The sequence below is a fragment of the Pistacia vera genome, unplaced genomic scaffold (assembly GCF_008641045.1).
Source record: "Pistacia vera cultivar Batoury unplaced genomic scaffold, PisVer_v2 Contig196, whole genome shotgun sequence".
Classification (NCBI taxonomy): Eukaryota; Viridiplantae; Streptophyta; class Magnoliopsida; order Sapindales; family Anacardiaceae; genus Pistacia; species Pistacia vera.
This window is the reverse complement of record NW_022195997.1, coordinates 2,092,132-2,105,121: the sequence shown is the minus strand read 5'-3', so window position 1 is coordinate 2,105,121 and position 12,990 is coordinate 2,092,132. Positions and strand designations below refer to the sequence as shown.

Below are 12,990 nucleotides of genomic sequence, written 5' to 3'. Positions count from 1 at the left end.
TGGGATTTTTTTGTTATTAATATAATATCGTTAATGTTAATATTAACACCTGGTGGATTGACTCTGGATCTACAATCGATATTGCAAACTCCTTGCAGGGTATGCAAAATCTAAGGAAGCCAGTGAGAAGTAAGCAAAGCTTTTTATCCGGAAACAAGATAGGCTCACATGTGAAGGCTATAGGAACATGTGTTTTAAGTAGTGGTTTTGTATTAGAATTAGATAGGACTTTCTATGTTCCAAGTTTTTCACGAAACTTGATTTTAGTTTCCAGACTTGTACCTTTAGGATATTCCTTTAATTTTTCAAACACATTATTCAGTTTATTTTATAATTCTGATTGTGTTGGGAATCGTATTTTGTCTGATGGTCTTTATCATATTAATTTACAAGACAATATCACTTATAATTCAATGCATGTTCACACTGGGTCTAAGCAGTGTATTATTAACGAGGACTCCTCTATGTTATGGCATCAGAGATTAGGATAGATCTCCATAGATAAAATTAAGAGATTAGTGAATGATGGAATACTTAGTACTCTAGATTTCACTGATTTTGAAACATGTGTGGACTGCATTTAGGGAAAGCAGACCAACAAATCTAAGAAAGATGTAAATAGGGGTTCAGACATATTAGAAATCATACATATTGATATATGTAGTCAAGACATAGACACACATGGTCAGAGATACTTCATCACCATTATTGATGATTACTCACGATATATGTATCTCTACTTACTTTATAACAAGAACGAATTATTAGATATGTTTAAAACATTTAAGGCTAAAGTAGAGAAACAATGTGGGAAGCAAATAACGATCATGAGATCAGATAAAGGTGGAGAGTACTATGGTAGATACACTGAGGATAAACAAGAACCTAATCTGTTTGCTAAGTTTCTTCAAGAACATGGAATAATTGCCCAATATACCATGATTGGTTCAACGAACCAAAATGGGGTGGCAGAAAGAAGAAACCAAACATTGTTTGACATGGTGAGGAGTATGCTTATCAACTCCAATCTCCATAAATCCTTGTGGAATGAAGCACTAAAGACAGTTGTGTATATATTAGACCAAGTTCCAATCAAGCCTATCCCAAGGGCACCATTTAAATTATTGAAAGGTTGGAAACCAAGTTTGTAACATATGCTTGTTTGGGGGTGCACGTTTGAAGTGAAAATCTATAATCCACAAGAGAAGAAGCTAGACCCGAGGACCATTAATGGGTATTTCGTTGGATATGCTGAAAGGTCTAAGGGGTACAAATTTTATTGTCCATCTCATAGCACTAGGTTTGTGGAATCAAGATTCAAGGAATGCCAAGTTTCTTGAGTATGACTTGATTAATGGGAGCGGTCAAATTAGGAACAATGTTTCTCAACATGATCATTCAAATTCTCGACTTTCCACCTCAAGTGATAGATTCGTTATAGTTCACAGCACCCCTCAAGTATAAACCGATGTTGAACAACCAGTTGAACCACAAGCTTCTTATGAAAATGATGGTACAACATTAAGGAGATCCACTAGAACTATGAGGTCAACCATTACTAGTGATTATGCAGTGTACCTACAAGAATCTTACTCCAGTATTAGAGCTGAGAATGATCCCGAGTCTTTTTCATAGGCCGTGAGTTGCAAAGAGTTAGAACTATGGTACAATGCCATGAATGAAAAGATGTGTTTCGTGAAGAGTAACAAAGTTTGGGATCTAGTTGAGTTGTTTGATGGTGCAAAAGCCATTGGATATAAATGGGTCTTTAAGACAAAGAAAAACTTATTAGCCAACATATAGAGATAAAAGGCGAGACTCATTGCTAAGGAATTCACTCAAAAAAAGGAATCGATTACACAAAGGTCTTTTCTCCTATATCTAAGAAAGATTCCCTGTGTATTGTTTTAGCATTAGTGGCTCATTTTAACCTTGAGTTGCAACAAATGGATGTGAAAATGGCATTTCTTAATGGAGACTTAGAGGAGGAGGTTTATATGAAACAACTTGAAGGATTTCTCTCTAGTGATGGTAAGCACTTGCTCTGTAAGCTCAAGAAATCCACATACGGTCTAGAATAAGCATCCCGTCAATGGTGTTTTAAATTCCATGGAGTAATTTCTTTATTCAGATTTGTTGAAAACCCCATGGATCAATGTATATACTAGAAAGTTAGTGGGAGTGAGATATATTTTCTTGTTTTGTACGTGGATGACATTTTGGTTGCAACTAATGATAAAGGGTTTGCTACATGAGGTAAAACAATTCCTCTCTAAAAATTTCGATATGAAGGATATGGATGAGACATCTTATGTTATTGGCATCAAGATCCATAGAGATAGATTTCGCGGTATCTTGGGTCTATCTCAAGAAACCTATACCAATAAGATTTTAGAGAGATTTCAGATGAAAGAATGTTCACCAAGTGTGAATCCCGTTGTAAAGGGTGATAAGTTCAATTTGAACCTATGCCCAAAGAAAGATTTTGAAAGGGAACAAATGAAGAACATTCTATATGCTTCTGCTGTCAGAAGCTTGATGTATGCTCAGGTCTATACATGGCCTGACATTGCAATTGCTATTGGAATGTTAGGACAATATCAAAAGAATCCAAGCATAGACCATTGGAAAGCTACAAAGAAAGTGATGAGGTACCTTCAAGGAACCAAAAACTACATGCTTATGTATAGACGGATGACAATCTAGAAGTAATCAGCTATTCAAATTTAGACTTTCCTGGCTGTGTTGATTTATGTAAATCAACATCAGGATATGTTTTCATAATGGCTGGTGGAGCTGTATCTTGGAGAAGTATCAAGTAGTCCTTGACTACTACTTCCACTATGAAAGCTGAGTGCGCTTCTTGTTTTGAGGCTACTTCACATGGTGTTTGGATAAAAAGTTTCATATGTTGGCTTAAAGTTATGGATTCTATTTCTAAACCATTAAGAATGTACTATGACAATTCAGCTGTTGTCTTTATGGCTAAGAATAACAAAAGTCGAAGTAAACACATTGACATTAAGTACTCAACCATAAGAGAACATGTTAAAGAAAAGAAAGTGGTCATTGAGCACGTAAGTACTAAATTGATGATCATTAATCCTTTGACTAAAGGCATGTCACCATTGAAATTCAAGGATCAAGTAGAGAAAATGGGACTTGATTCCACTATGTAGTTGTATCTACAATGCTTGGATGAAACTCTTATTTATTGTCATGTTTTCTCATATTCATGTGTACCTTAATTTTATTTAAGAAAATTCAACTGTAGGACCAAGAATAAACATAAGGTTTATTCATTAAGTTGCCATATATATAGTGAACTTGAGAAATTAAATGCATTGTAATACATGGAAGATAATACTCATTTTTAGAAGACTTTTTGCCATGATTCATGGATTTGTTTCTTAAGAAAATAATGTTTTAAACGTGTGGACCAAGTGGGAGAATGTAACATTTACATAGCATACAACATAAAAGTGAAAATTGGTTTTGTATTAAATCAGTTTATTGTATTAATGGTCCACATTTTGCTTTAGTTCAAAAGTTTCTTTTTCAGTTTTTGTAACCATTATAACCAAAGTTATGACAGTCATTAAGTTTGGCCATTAAAGCTTGATGGGAGCTTTGGCTGTAAATTGAGATTTTGGCCCCTAGGCTCATACACTCAACTCAAACAAAATACACCATCATATTGAGTGTTCTAAGAGCTTAGAAGAGACAAAACGCGAGAGAAAACAATGGGTGTGTGATTGAGAGCATCAATGGTTGGAGGTAAGTTTCTTGTTTTATTTTTAGTTATTTTGATCCCTTTGGTTTGTCAATTCTGCATCTAGAATCAAAGATTATTCAACATAACTAACATTTGTCGCTCCTCCACAACTTGTGTAGAGGTTTGTTCCAAGGATGGGTGCGACGCGGGCAGAGGCAAGGCCAGGGAATAGGATCCCCAACCCCGTACCCGACACCCTAAGGGATTACTGGTACCCATTGCAAGTATGGTAAGGAATACCTATGCTTGCCCTACGGGGATGGGGTGACCCCTATTCCTGCCTCGCTCACCCCGTATATCAAGGAACTAACGGGGAAAATTCCCTCTAATTCCTCGAGTTAAAGGATCTCTTAACACACTAAACAGTTTCATTTTAATCAAGCACATTAAACAATTTCATTTCTACCATCATTAAACAATCATTAAAAGATATACCATCCGCGAAGAAAACTTTATCAAATTCAAATTCACACCCATCATCTACTTCTGAATTACACCAACCTTGAGCCTAAGGGGTCCAAAATGTCAACAAAGTGGAGGACATGGGTAATAGCATATATACACAGTTTTGATCTGAGATACAAAGTCATAATTGAGTGAAAATTGTACTCCAATTCTTGCAAACATCTGCCATAGATACAAAATCACTTAAACCTGACTTCTCTTAGATCATCTCCAGGATAGGATTAGGTAGATTTGACCAGAAAAAGAAAAAGTGAATATCTGAAATAGAATGATCCATTTCACTATTGTACGGTTACCCCCAATAGCAGTTTTATTTTCAGGAAGAGTATATGAACTAATTCGTAATTAACTAATAAGAAATAAAGACATCTCCGAAAATACAGTCGCAGATATGAACTAACACTAACACTTATATTGCAATTTGAAACGTTGTGTTTTGGATCCTAAATTGTCTTTTTCTTCTTATCTGTTTACTCAAAAGAATAAGATATTTCATAATAAAATTTTGATAAATTTTCATTTTGCAAATTTATTACATTGAATATCAAAATTAAAAACAAACTCATTTTACTTCGTCAATTAATTAATAAATCAATCTTACCATAATATACTTGGTCAATTAAATTACGTTAAAATTGATAAAACTACATTCCATATTAACGTAATTTACTTGATCAACTATATTATGTTAAAAATGACAAATCCAAATTCAATGTTAACATAATTTACTTGTACAATTACAATATATTAACATTGACAAAAATATATTTCATATTAACATAATTTACTTGGTCAACTAAATTATGTTAAAATTGACAAATTCAAATTCAATCTTAACATAATTTACTTGATCAATTAAATTATTTTAAGGTTGTTAGAACGATATCTAATCTTAACATAACTTACACTATTTCACTAGCTCCACTCCAACTAAAGAAATTAGAAATTAAACATCATAATTAATTAGTTAATTAATTACTTAAAAAGATAAATGAATTTGTGTAATTTAATTAAATTATTTGTGTTATTTGTTAGTCGTGTCAATTCATTAGAGAAATTTATGAAATTAGCAAATTTAAATTAAATTTCATTGATAATATATATATACTCATATGATCTTGATTCTTGAAAATATTATCAAATCAATTACTTATTTGAAAACATAATAGATTAATAATTTTTATTCTTTATTCAAAGTTAAAAATAATTTTGAATAAGTTATTATTAATTGAACACAAAGATTTATTTTTCGTCATTAGAACTTAAAATGTCAAAAAATTATAATTATAATTAATTGTATGGATGCAGGGTAGGGAATGTGCGGAGACGGGTACAAGGCTCAACAGGTCGAGTCCGTCGACAATCCCATCCCCGCTCTATACCCAAGGACAAGGAATTTCCTCATCCTCGTTCCCGTCCCCATCCTATACTTTTTTGGGTAATCCCAACCCCATTTGGTACGGGTCGAGTAAAACGCCTATCCTACTTATGACCAAATGACAAACGCTTTAACTTCTAAGATTAGTTATACTCAAAGGTCTTGTTCAAGAGAGAAAGTTACCAGATTTACCAACAAACATAGTAGTCCAATTTTTTTTACCAATTTGCGAGTATAATACAACAATTCCCCTTCATTAAACGGGAAATAAATAAGTTAAATTATTCATCTTTACATATTTGTCTTGAAAATAGTAAATTTGAATTGTGTTAAATTATTCTTCTTGCTATCATGCTTCTTGAAAGCATTCAAAAGGGGCCAACTAAATTCTCATTAGTCACAAACTTTATCATCTAACGAGTATAAAACCATCACAATAAAATAAACAAGGAAATTTATCATCTCAATATCAATCCTTGGGAGACCAAATTTCATTCAGAAGAGTACATGATCCTTCAATAATAATATTTCAAATTCATAGGTAGTGTGCTATACCTAATCATATTATTAATGAGAAGTCCTAGCATTTCACCATAGAAGTTCAACTAAGACTATGTTAAAATATAAACTGTTCACAATAACACAATCCCTGAAGGCACCAACCAAGTCAGGATCAATCATCAGATCTCACCTGCCAATGTCACCATAACCAGAATCAGGAAGTTGAGGAGAATGTAAAAGATGGTATATCATTGATAAAAAATAATGAAAATAAAGTGATATATGAGACGAATCATACTGACGGTGAACGGGATCGCGAAACACTTGGACTCCTGCTCTGACTCCAACTTGGACTACGCTCTCTTCGGCTTCTACTCACACGTCTGCCGCGAGGCTGCATATTATAGGATTCATTATCAAATATTATTCAACAATAGATGTTGCAAGATTAAGCCAACATGAATTTACACTATATGAATCATTTTCCTTCAAAAGTTAAAGATCGAAAATCCAGATTTAAATTTCACTTACAGGTGACACTGGAGATCTGGATCTAGAAGGTGATCTGCAAAAAATTCCAGAAACAATCCAATTCAATAGAACAATCCTTTATAACCTTTGATCCATAAGCCTCAACGCCATTTCCACCGCAATGTGAACACATTCAGAAATAGAAAATTACCATCAATCTTAGCAGCAATCAACAGTAAAACATCAAACCAGTATCGTATTATTGCACCTCACCATTTACTACCGATCCTTCCCCAGCATGTAATGTGAGCTAAAATAGACAAAAGATAAAAAGAAACCAGGCAAAAAGAGAATGGCGCACAATAATACAAAGTACAACAGGAAAGAAACACATCCACACAGTCTATATATATCACCAAATTAACGAGAATCCTGGGCAAAAGTTTGACAGAGCCAGAAATCTTGAACTTGTCAATAGCGCAGACTCATTGGGGATGGTGTCAAATCAATTGTACTTAAATCAGTATCCAGCTTTAAAATTGCTACCCATCCATCTTTCTTATACTGATCCATGCTAGCTTTCATTGGAACAGCATGCATAACATGTCAGAATTATTAAACCATTAGGGTTTTTCCAGAGGTGCTCATCAACAAAAACAGTATTACCTCAAGAACAAAATGAGTTGCAGGCTTTAGGCACCACATCCCATCAAGTTCCTAACATCCAATCCCAGGTCGCCGCAAAGGAGATCTAGCAAACAAACAGGCAACCTTCATAAACAAGGTAAGGCAACGGCTAACCCACAAATCCTTTTCTCAAATTTCCCCATTGAACTTTGAAAAATAAAACTTTGAAGTTTGAAGGGCAAGCCCAAGTTGTAGTAAGAAGGTATTTACAAAGAAAAACAGAATGGATCATTATGATAAGAATTGTCATAAAGAAATTGCAAGCAAAGTGACACTGAAATACTTCTCACAAGTCCAGCAAAAGATAATGTTGGGGTCCTTTTTGGAAACACAATAAGATTTCAAAGTGAGATGCACAAATCATGTGCTGGAATAAAAGCAATATTTGAAAAAAAAAGAGGAAATAAAAGCAATAAATATAAAAAGGTATCATTGCCAGAGATTATGGAGAACACAATGGAAAGATGCAAACGGAAGTCTATGAAAAACAAATAAAATGAAAATGTTTTAAGCACTTGTAAGAGGAAGTATTTCCTTCCAAGTGTCAAGCCTGGAGAATATGTAATAATAGGCAAGAATTGCAACTCTATAACTGGCAGGGAATCACACAGAGTAAAGATTTTACAAGCAACCATCCATTAAGCAACGATATAGAAATCAAATATATAGGGGTTTATATTACTGGGTGGTTGAAGTGACCACAAGCACTAGACCTAAACACAACTAAAGTCAGCTATTCTTTAGCTGAGTACGCTCATTAATTACCATATATGTCATTCGAAGTACCGACTTTGAGGATTACCATGTGAATGGAATATTTTGTAAAATTATGATGAGCTGACAACTTCAATAAGAGTGAACCTGAATAGGGGTAATATTTGGAGTCTAGAACCAGAAAGACTTTAAAGTTAAATCATGAGAAGATTGTCAAAATGTCAAATTTTAAAGAATAATGTGATGTCAACATATGCATAAACTCCTAGATGATGAACTGCAATAATCCCAAGCAGAGACCAAATAATGACAAGATGACAGTTTTGAAGGTTCTGGAATTGACAACTCAAGCTTGGTTTAACCACACAAAACTAGACAAGCCAGAATAAATCATTGACCAGCTCAACTTTAGCCAAGCTTGGTGTACTTATTTTGCAGTCTGATGTTAGCCCTACAGAGCAGGAACAGGCTAGCTACCACAGTTTCAAAAACTTGAAACTCATAATGCCTCAGGAAGGAAGTTCTATAAAGCATACAAAGGAAATAATAGCAGCTGCAATAATGCAGTAGGAATAATACAGCTGCTAGCTAGCCAGCCATGACATCAGTAAATTTCACTGTGTTTACAATGGGAAAGGTGAAAAGCCAGCAAGTTAAACTGAGCAGTTAACTATTTTTTCCCCTCGTAAAAGAAAAAAAAGAGAGAAAGTAACAAGATGATAATTGCTGCGAATTTCCAACTGGTGAACAGCAACATAACTGACAAAAGTTAAAGAACTTGACTTAAAGCATATTGTTATTCAGTGCAATTCCCAGCCGCATGATTATCTGTTAGCGATACTGGATGCTAAAAACTCATCCTATCAGACATAATTACGCATATTTAACAGGGAAAAAAGGTACTAACCAAGAAACATTAACAAACGGTTTTTATAAAGGGAGCTGCTACGTAAAAGCCACATGCAACACTTAATGAATACACACACACACACACACACACAAAAAAAAAATTCATTAAATAACTACATTTATGAACAAACTATTTATTGCATCTCAGAATTTCATTTTTATATTTTATTTTCCTAGGAAAAAAAATCAGCAAGACTATACCTTGAATAAGAGCGGCCAGGTGATCTTGAGTAAGAACTAGACCTAGCAGGAGATACAGATGGAGACCGACGTGAATATTTGGCCCTGGGAGAAATGCTGCATACGCTCAAACCCAGTCAATTTGTATTCTGCCTAAGCCAACTTTATAAGTTTTATTGTAAAAAAACTAAATCAGACCTCCTGCTCCTATCGCTGTAGCTGAGGCTGCGACTTCTGCTTCTTGAATAATATGGGCTACGACTTCGGCTTCTTGAATTATATGGACTGCGACTAGGGCTTCTAGAGTACCTTGAATCATACTCCCTCACCTAGATAACATGAAGAGGTAAGTACAAGCGATGTAGATGTGCATCCGGAATTCAGGATTTAGCACTGAAAAATTAACGAGGCATACCCGTACATAAGACCGAGAAAATGCATTACGAAACGCAGATCCATTGAGCTTCTTTATCTACAAAGTCAAAGCAGAAGAAAATATTACGAGAAACACTTAAAGAGGTTGTCACAGTCATTCTTCCAACCATCCCCAACCACATAAAACCAATAATGATTTTCCGATGAAGTACAATAAACTAACTTACAGCATATTTCATATCATCATAGGTTGTGTAATCCACAATTCCAGTCATACCTGCAAATATACCACGTTAAAGATACATAAATTTTCAAGTAATGATTTCTCATATGTTTAAAGTAACAATTTCTTATATGCCTTAAAAAGTCATCTACCTACATCAGAGTTCTATAATAAGCCATATCAGGTCAATCACCTTAATAGCACTGACCAAACTGTAATAAGTAATATATTCTCTCCACCCACAAAAATCCACAAATATTCAACAAGAGATTCTAATCACCCCCTGCAGTCTACCTGACATATCCATCTTAACTTCTTCAAAAATCAACTACAACTTTACTATAATCCGTAGTTGGTATTAAAAAAATGAACCATTACATTGCCTCTAATACCAAATGCCATTACCCTGCCAAGCAAGGACGTACCATATAGAAAACATCCCACACAAACAAAACTAAACACTGGAAATTTACTTACCCCCACGATCACGAAACACTTGAGAGAAACAGACATCCCCAGCTCTACGCATGTGATCCTGATCATTGAAGACATGAGCAATACTCAATTAATTAAAAAGGTCCATAAGCTCAATTATCCTCAAAATAAAAAGGCAATAGTCAATTCCTAATTAAATCCACACAAATTACAACACACAGTTATTGGAAATATCCATCACACTCACCTTAAGGTCTTGCCATGAAGCAGAAGAAGGTAATCCAGTCACCAAAACTGTAACATGAAAATTATATAAGATCACTCATCAATTGGATGTAGCTTTCTGAGAACACAAGTGCTGTCAAAGGCAACACATACCACGATAGTCGGTGCGCCTAGAAACTCCACGGCTACCTCCACTACCACTGTAACTGCTGTAACGATCAACTGATGATGAATGTCTTCGCCCCCCATGTGCAAGTTCAACCTAACACAAATCAGATAAAAATAAAAGCAACAATTCAATAAAGTAGGGAAACAAATAGAAACCGGAGGAAGTAAACAAGCAAGGAAGATTAGCTGCTCACCCGCAATCTGTATCCATCAAAATTATAGCCATCCCGACCACGAATTGCATCTTCAGCATCACGGTAATCCTCAAACTGAAATTCAGATGATAAAGCAAATTGAAAAATGCCAGAAAAAATGTAACCTATTAAATCCTTCCACAATTCAAGTACTTCTATATCAATCGAAAACTACTAACTCACCTCGACAAAGGCATAACCCGGAGGTCTGGGAGGGATCTTCAAGTCAATATCAACAATGGGCCCATACTGCAATCACAGAGTCAATACAAATTCCTTATAGTCCTTACCAAGCCAAAACATATATCATACAGGTTCACCAACAGCATCTCGCATTATTATTACTTATACAAAAAGAAACAAAGGCGACGCCAATAATACAAAAACTCACAATAAAATACAAATTGATTACCTATCTGCACTTAAGGTGGTTCGAAATGCAAATATTGCATCATAATAAAATATTCCTACTTATAATCAACAATAGTTTAGAACTTATGCAACACATCAACAAAAAGAACCAAGCTGAAAACAAACATGCAATGAGTCAAAATTGAAGTACAAACATTTTCCCCAAGCAGAATTATTTATCCCGGTTGGCTGAACAAAAGCAAAAGCCTATTTCACAACCTAAGCATAAGCATGATGACTAATACATAATTTAGTCGATGAAAAATAAAGGGTCCGAATATCATCCCATATCAAACAAGCAAATCATAATTCAAACTAAAACAAAAAGAAAAAACCTTGTAAAACAAGTCTTCAACTTCTCTCATTCGAGTATCTCCAGGAAGATTCCCCACGTAGAGTGTACGGCTCGATCGGCTGCTCATTTTCTGTGAAAAAGAAAAAAATCCTAAATCAAACAATAGTAAATGAAAAACTAAAAAAAAAAAAAAAAAAAAAAACATGGCGCAGCAACATAATAAGATTATGATTTTAAATGTTCTGAATGCCAGATCAAAAAAAAACCTTGCTGCGCGATTATGAGACCATAAATTTGAATAATTTAACAAAACTTAACTCAGAATTAATGAAACATAAAATAATTAAGTTAAGAAAACTGTAAACACAGACCTTTTCGCAGAAGAAAGTGGAGATAGAATGGTTTAGAAGATGGAGAAGAAGACGGTTCTGGAAGAATGCTCTTGTGGCATCTTTCAGTGAGGGCTTGAGGCTGAAAGAGAGAGTCGGGAAGGATCCTCTGGTGTCACGTGGACGGTTGTCGTTTGAGAGTTAGATTTTGATCCGACGGTTGAAGATGAGCAAGTTTGCCAAATAGGATGCCAAGTCGTTTAGCTGTCATAAATATGAACGAATTGTCGGATCAAGACTTGAATTTGCAATGAATCAAATGATTGATTCGAGCTCAATGGGCCACATGTGGCCCATTGACTTTTAGTCACGTGGAACATTTGCCTTACTATTTTGTGTTGACTAATTCAACCCAATGTCAAATTTGTCAACTACAATATATTAATATTAAATAAAATTTTCTAACGATTCTCTGACAGCTCATTTACCGTATAGAGAGATTGTTGTTATTTTCGAAAGGACGTTTCAATCCCATAATATTGGATTATTGAAAATTATAAATTACTGAAAAGTTACGTTATCATAAGATTATGAGATATATTTTTCTTTAATTGATGGGTATGTTATATTAATATGTTCTATTATAAAGAATAAATTAGTGGGTATGTTATTTAAATTACTGAATTATTTTTTAATTAAATATTATTATTTTTTTATATTGATTTTTATTTGGATTATATAACTCCTTACATTTAAAAACTTAGCAAAAATAACCCCATAATAAAAGTTTAGAAAATCAATAAAGTACTCTCACTAACCCAACCATCGCTGACCATCGATAACCACCGCAGGCCGTCGAAAGCCGATAACCTAACGGCGCACGGAAGGCAAGAAATGGTCTCCGTTTTCCTACCTTTCGTGAGCCAGAAATCTGGCCATAAATGGCTACACGTGACAGATCTGGCCGTCGATAGCCAGACCTAATCTGGCCATCAACGGCCAAGTCGATGGCCATTGACAGCCAAATTTGGCACACGGCTATTTTTGGTCTTCTGTGCATTGTTTCCACGGCGACGGTGGCAGATGGGTGGGGGTGGTAGCTTGGGTGAGCTACAATTTTTTTTAAATCTAAGGGTAATTTTGTCTAAAAAGTTAATTAATTTGGGTGAAATAGAAAAAGTCATATTCATGTAAATAAATTTAAAAATAAAGGCATTATTGTCCTAAAATTTTATTAATAAGGGATAAAATTATA

At 34.5% G+C, this 12,990-nt stretch overlaps 1 protein-coding gene across 6 annotated transcripts; it reads right to left on the bottom strand.

Moving 5' to 3' along the window:
- Positions 1 to 6,055: 6,055 nt before the first annotated feature.
- Positions 6,056 to 11,933, bottom strand: LOC116127848 (serine/arginine-rich splicing factor SR30-like). 6 transcript variants are annotated; one of them, XM_031413507.1, is made up of 14 exons: positions 11,778 to 11,933; positions 11,447 to 11,536; positions 10,884 to 10,949; positions 10,701 to 10,775; positions 10,492 to 10,600; positions 10,361 to 10,407; positions 10,156 to 10,213; positions 9,683 to 9,732; positions 9,496 to 9,552; positions 9,279 to 9,409; positions 9,102 to 9,197; positions 6,651 to 6,684; positions 6,418 to 6,513; positions 6,056 to 6,309 (listed from the first exon to the last, which is right to left on the bottom strand). In XM_031413507.1, the coding sequence occupies exons 2-14, from the start codon at positions 11,531 to 11,533 to the stop codon at positions 6,292 to 6,294; spliced, it is 924 nt and encodes a 307-aa protein (XP_031269367.1). In that variant the 5' UTR covers positions 11,534 to 11,536; positions 11,778 to 11,933; the 3' UTR covers positions 6,056 to 6,291. The 6 variants fall into 6 exon arrangements, 2 of the variants coding, with proteins under 2 accessions (XP_031269367.1, XP_031269368.1); XM_031413508.1 differs by having other exon boundaries at positions 6,422 to 6,513; positions 11,447 to 11,538; positions 11,778 to 11,921; XR_004127649.1 differs by lacking the exon at positions 6,056 to 6,309 and adding an exon at positions 7,257 to 7,341 and having other exon boundaries at positions 6,416 to 6,513; positions 6,651 to 7,168; positions 11,447 to 11,538; positions 11,778 to 11,921.
- Positions 11,934 to 12,990: the final 1,057 nt, after the last annotated feature.

Excerpts from the sequence above, each read along its gene's own strand:
- LOC116127848 (XM_031413507.1), bottom strand. The coding sequence starts at position 11,533 with ATGAGCAGCCGATCGAGCCGTACACTCTACGTGGGGAATCTTCCTGGA. Across the intron at positions 9,553-9,682 it reads ATGATGATATGAAATATGCT|ATAAAGAAGCTCAATGGATC; the intron begins GTAAGTTAGTTT and ends TTGACTTTGTAG. Across the intron at positions 9,410-9,495 it reads TTTCTCGGTCTTATGTACGG|GTGAGGGAGTATGATTCAAG; the intron begins GTATGCCTCGTT and ends CATGTTATCTAG.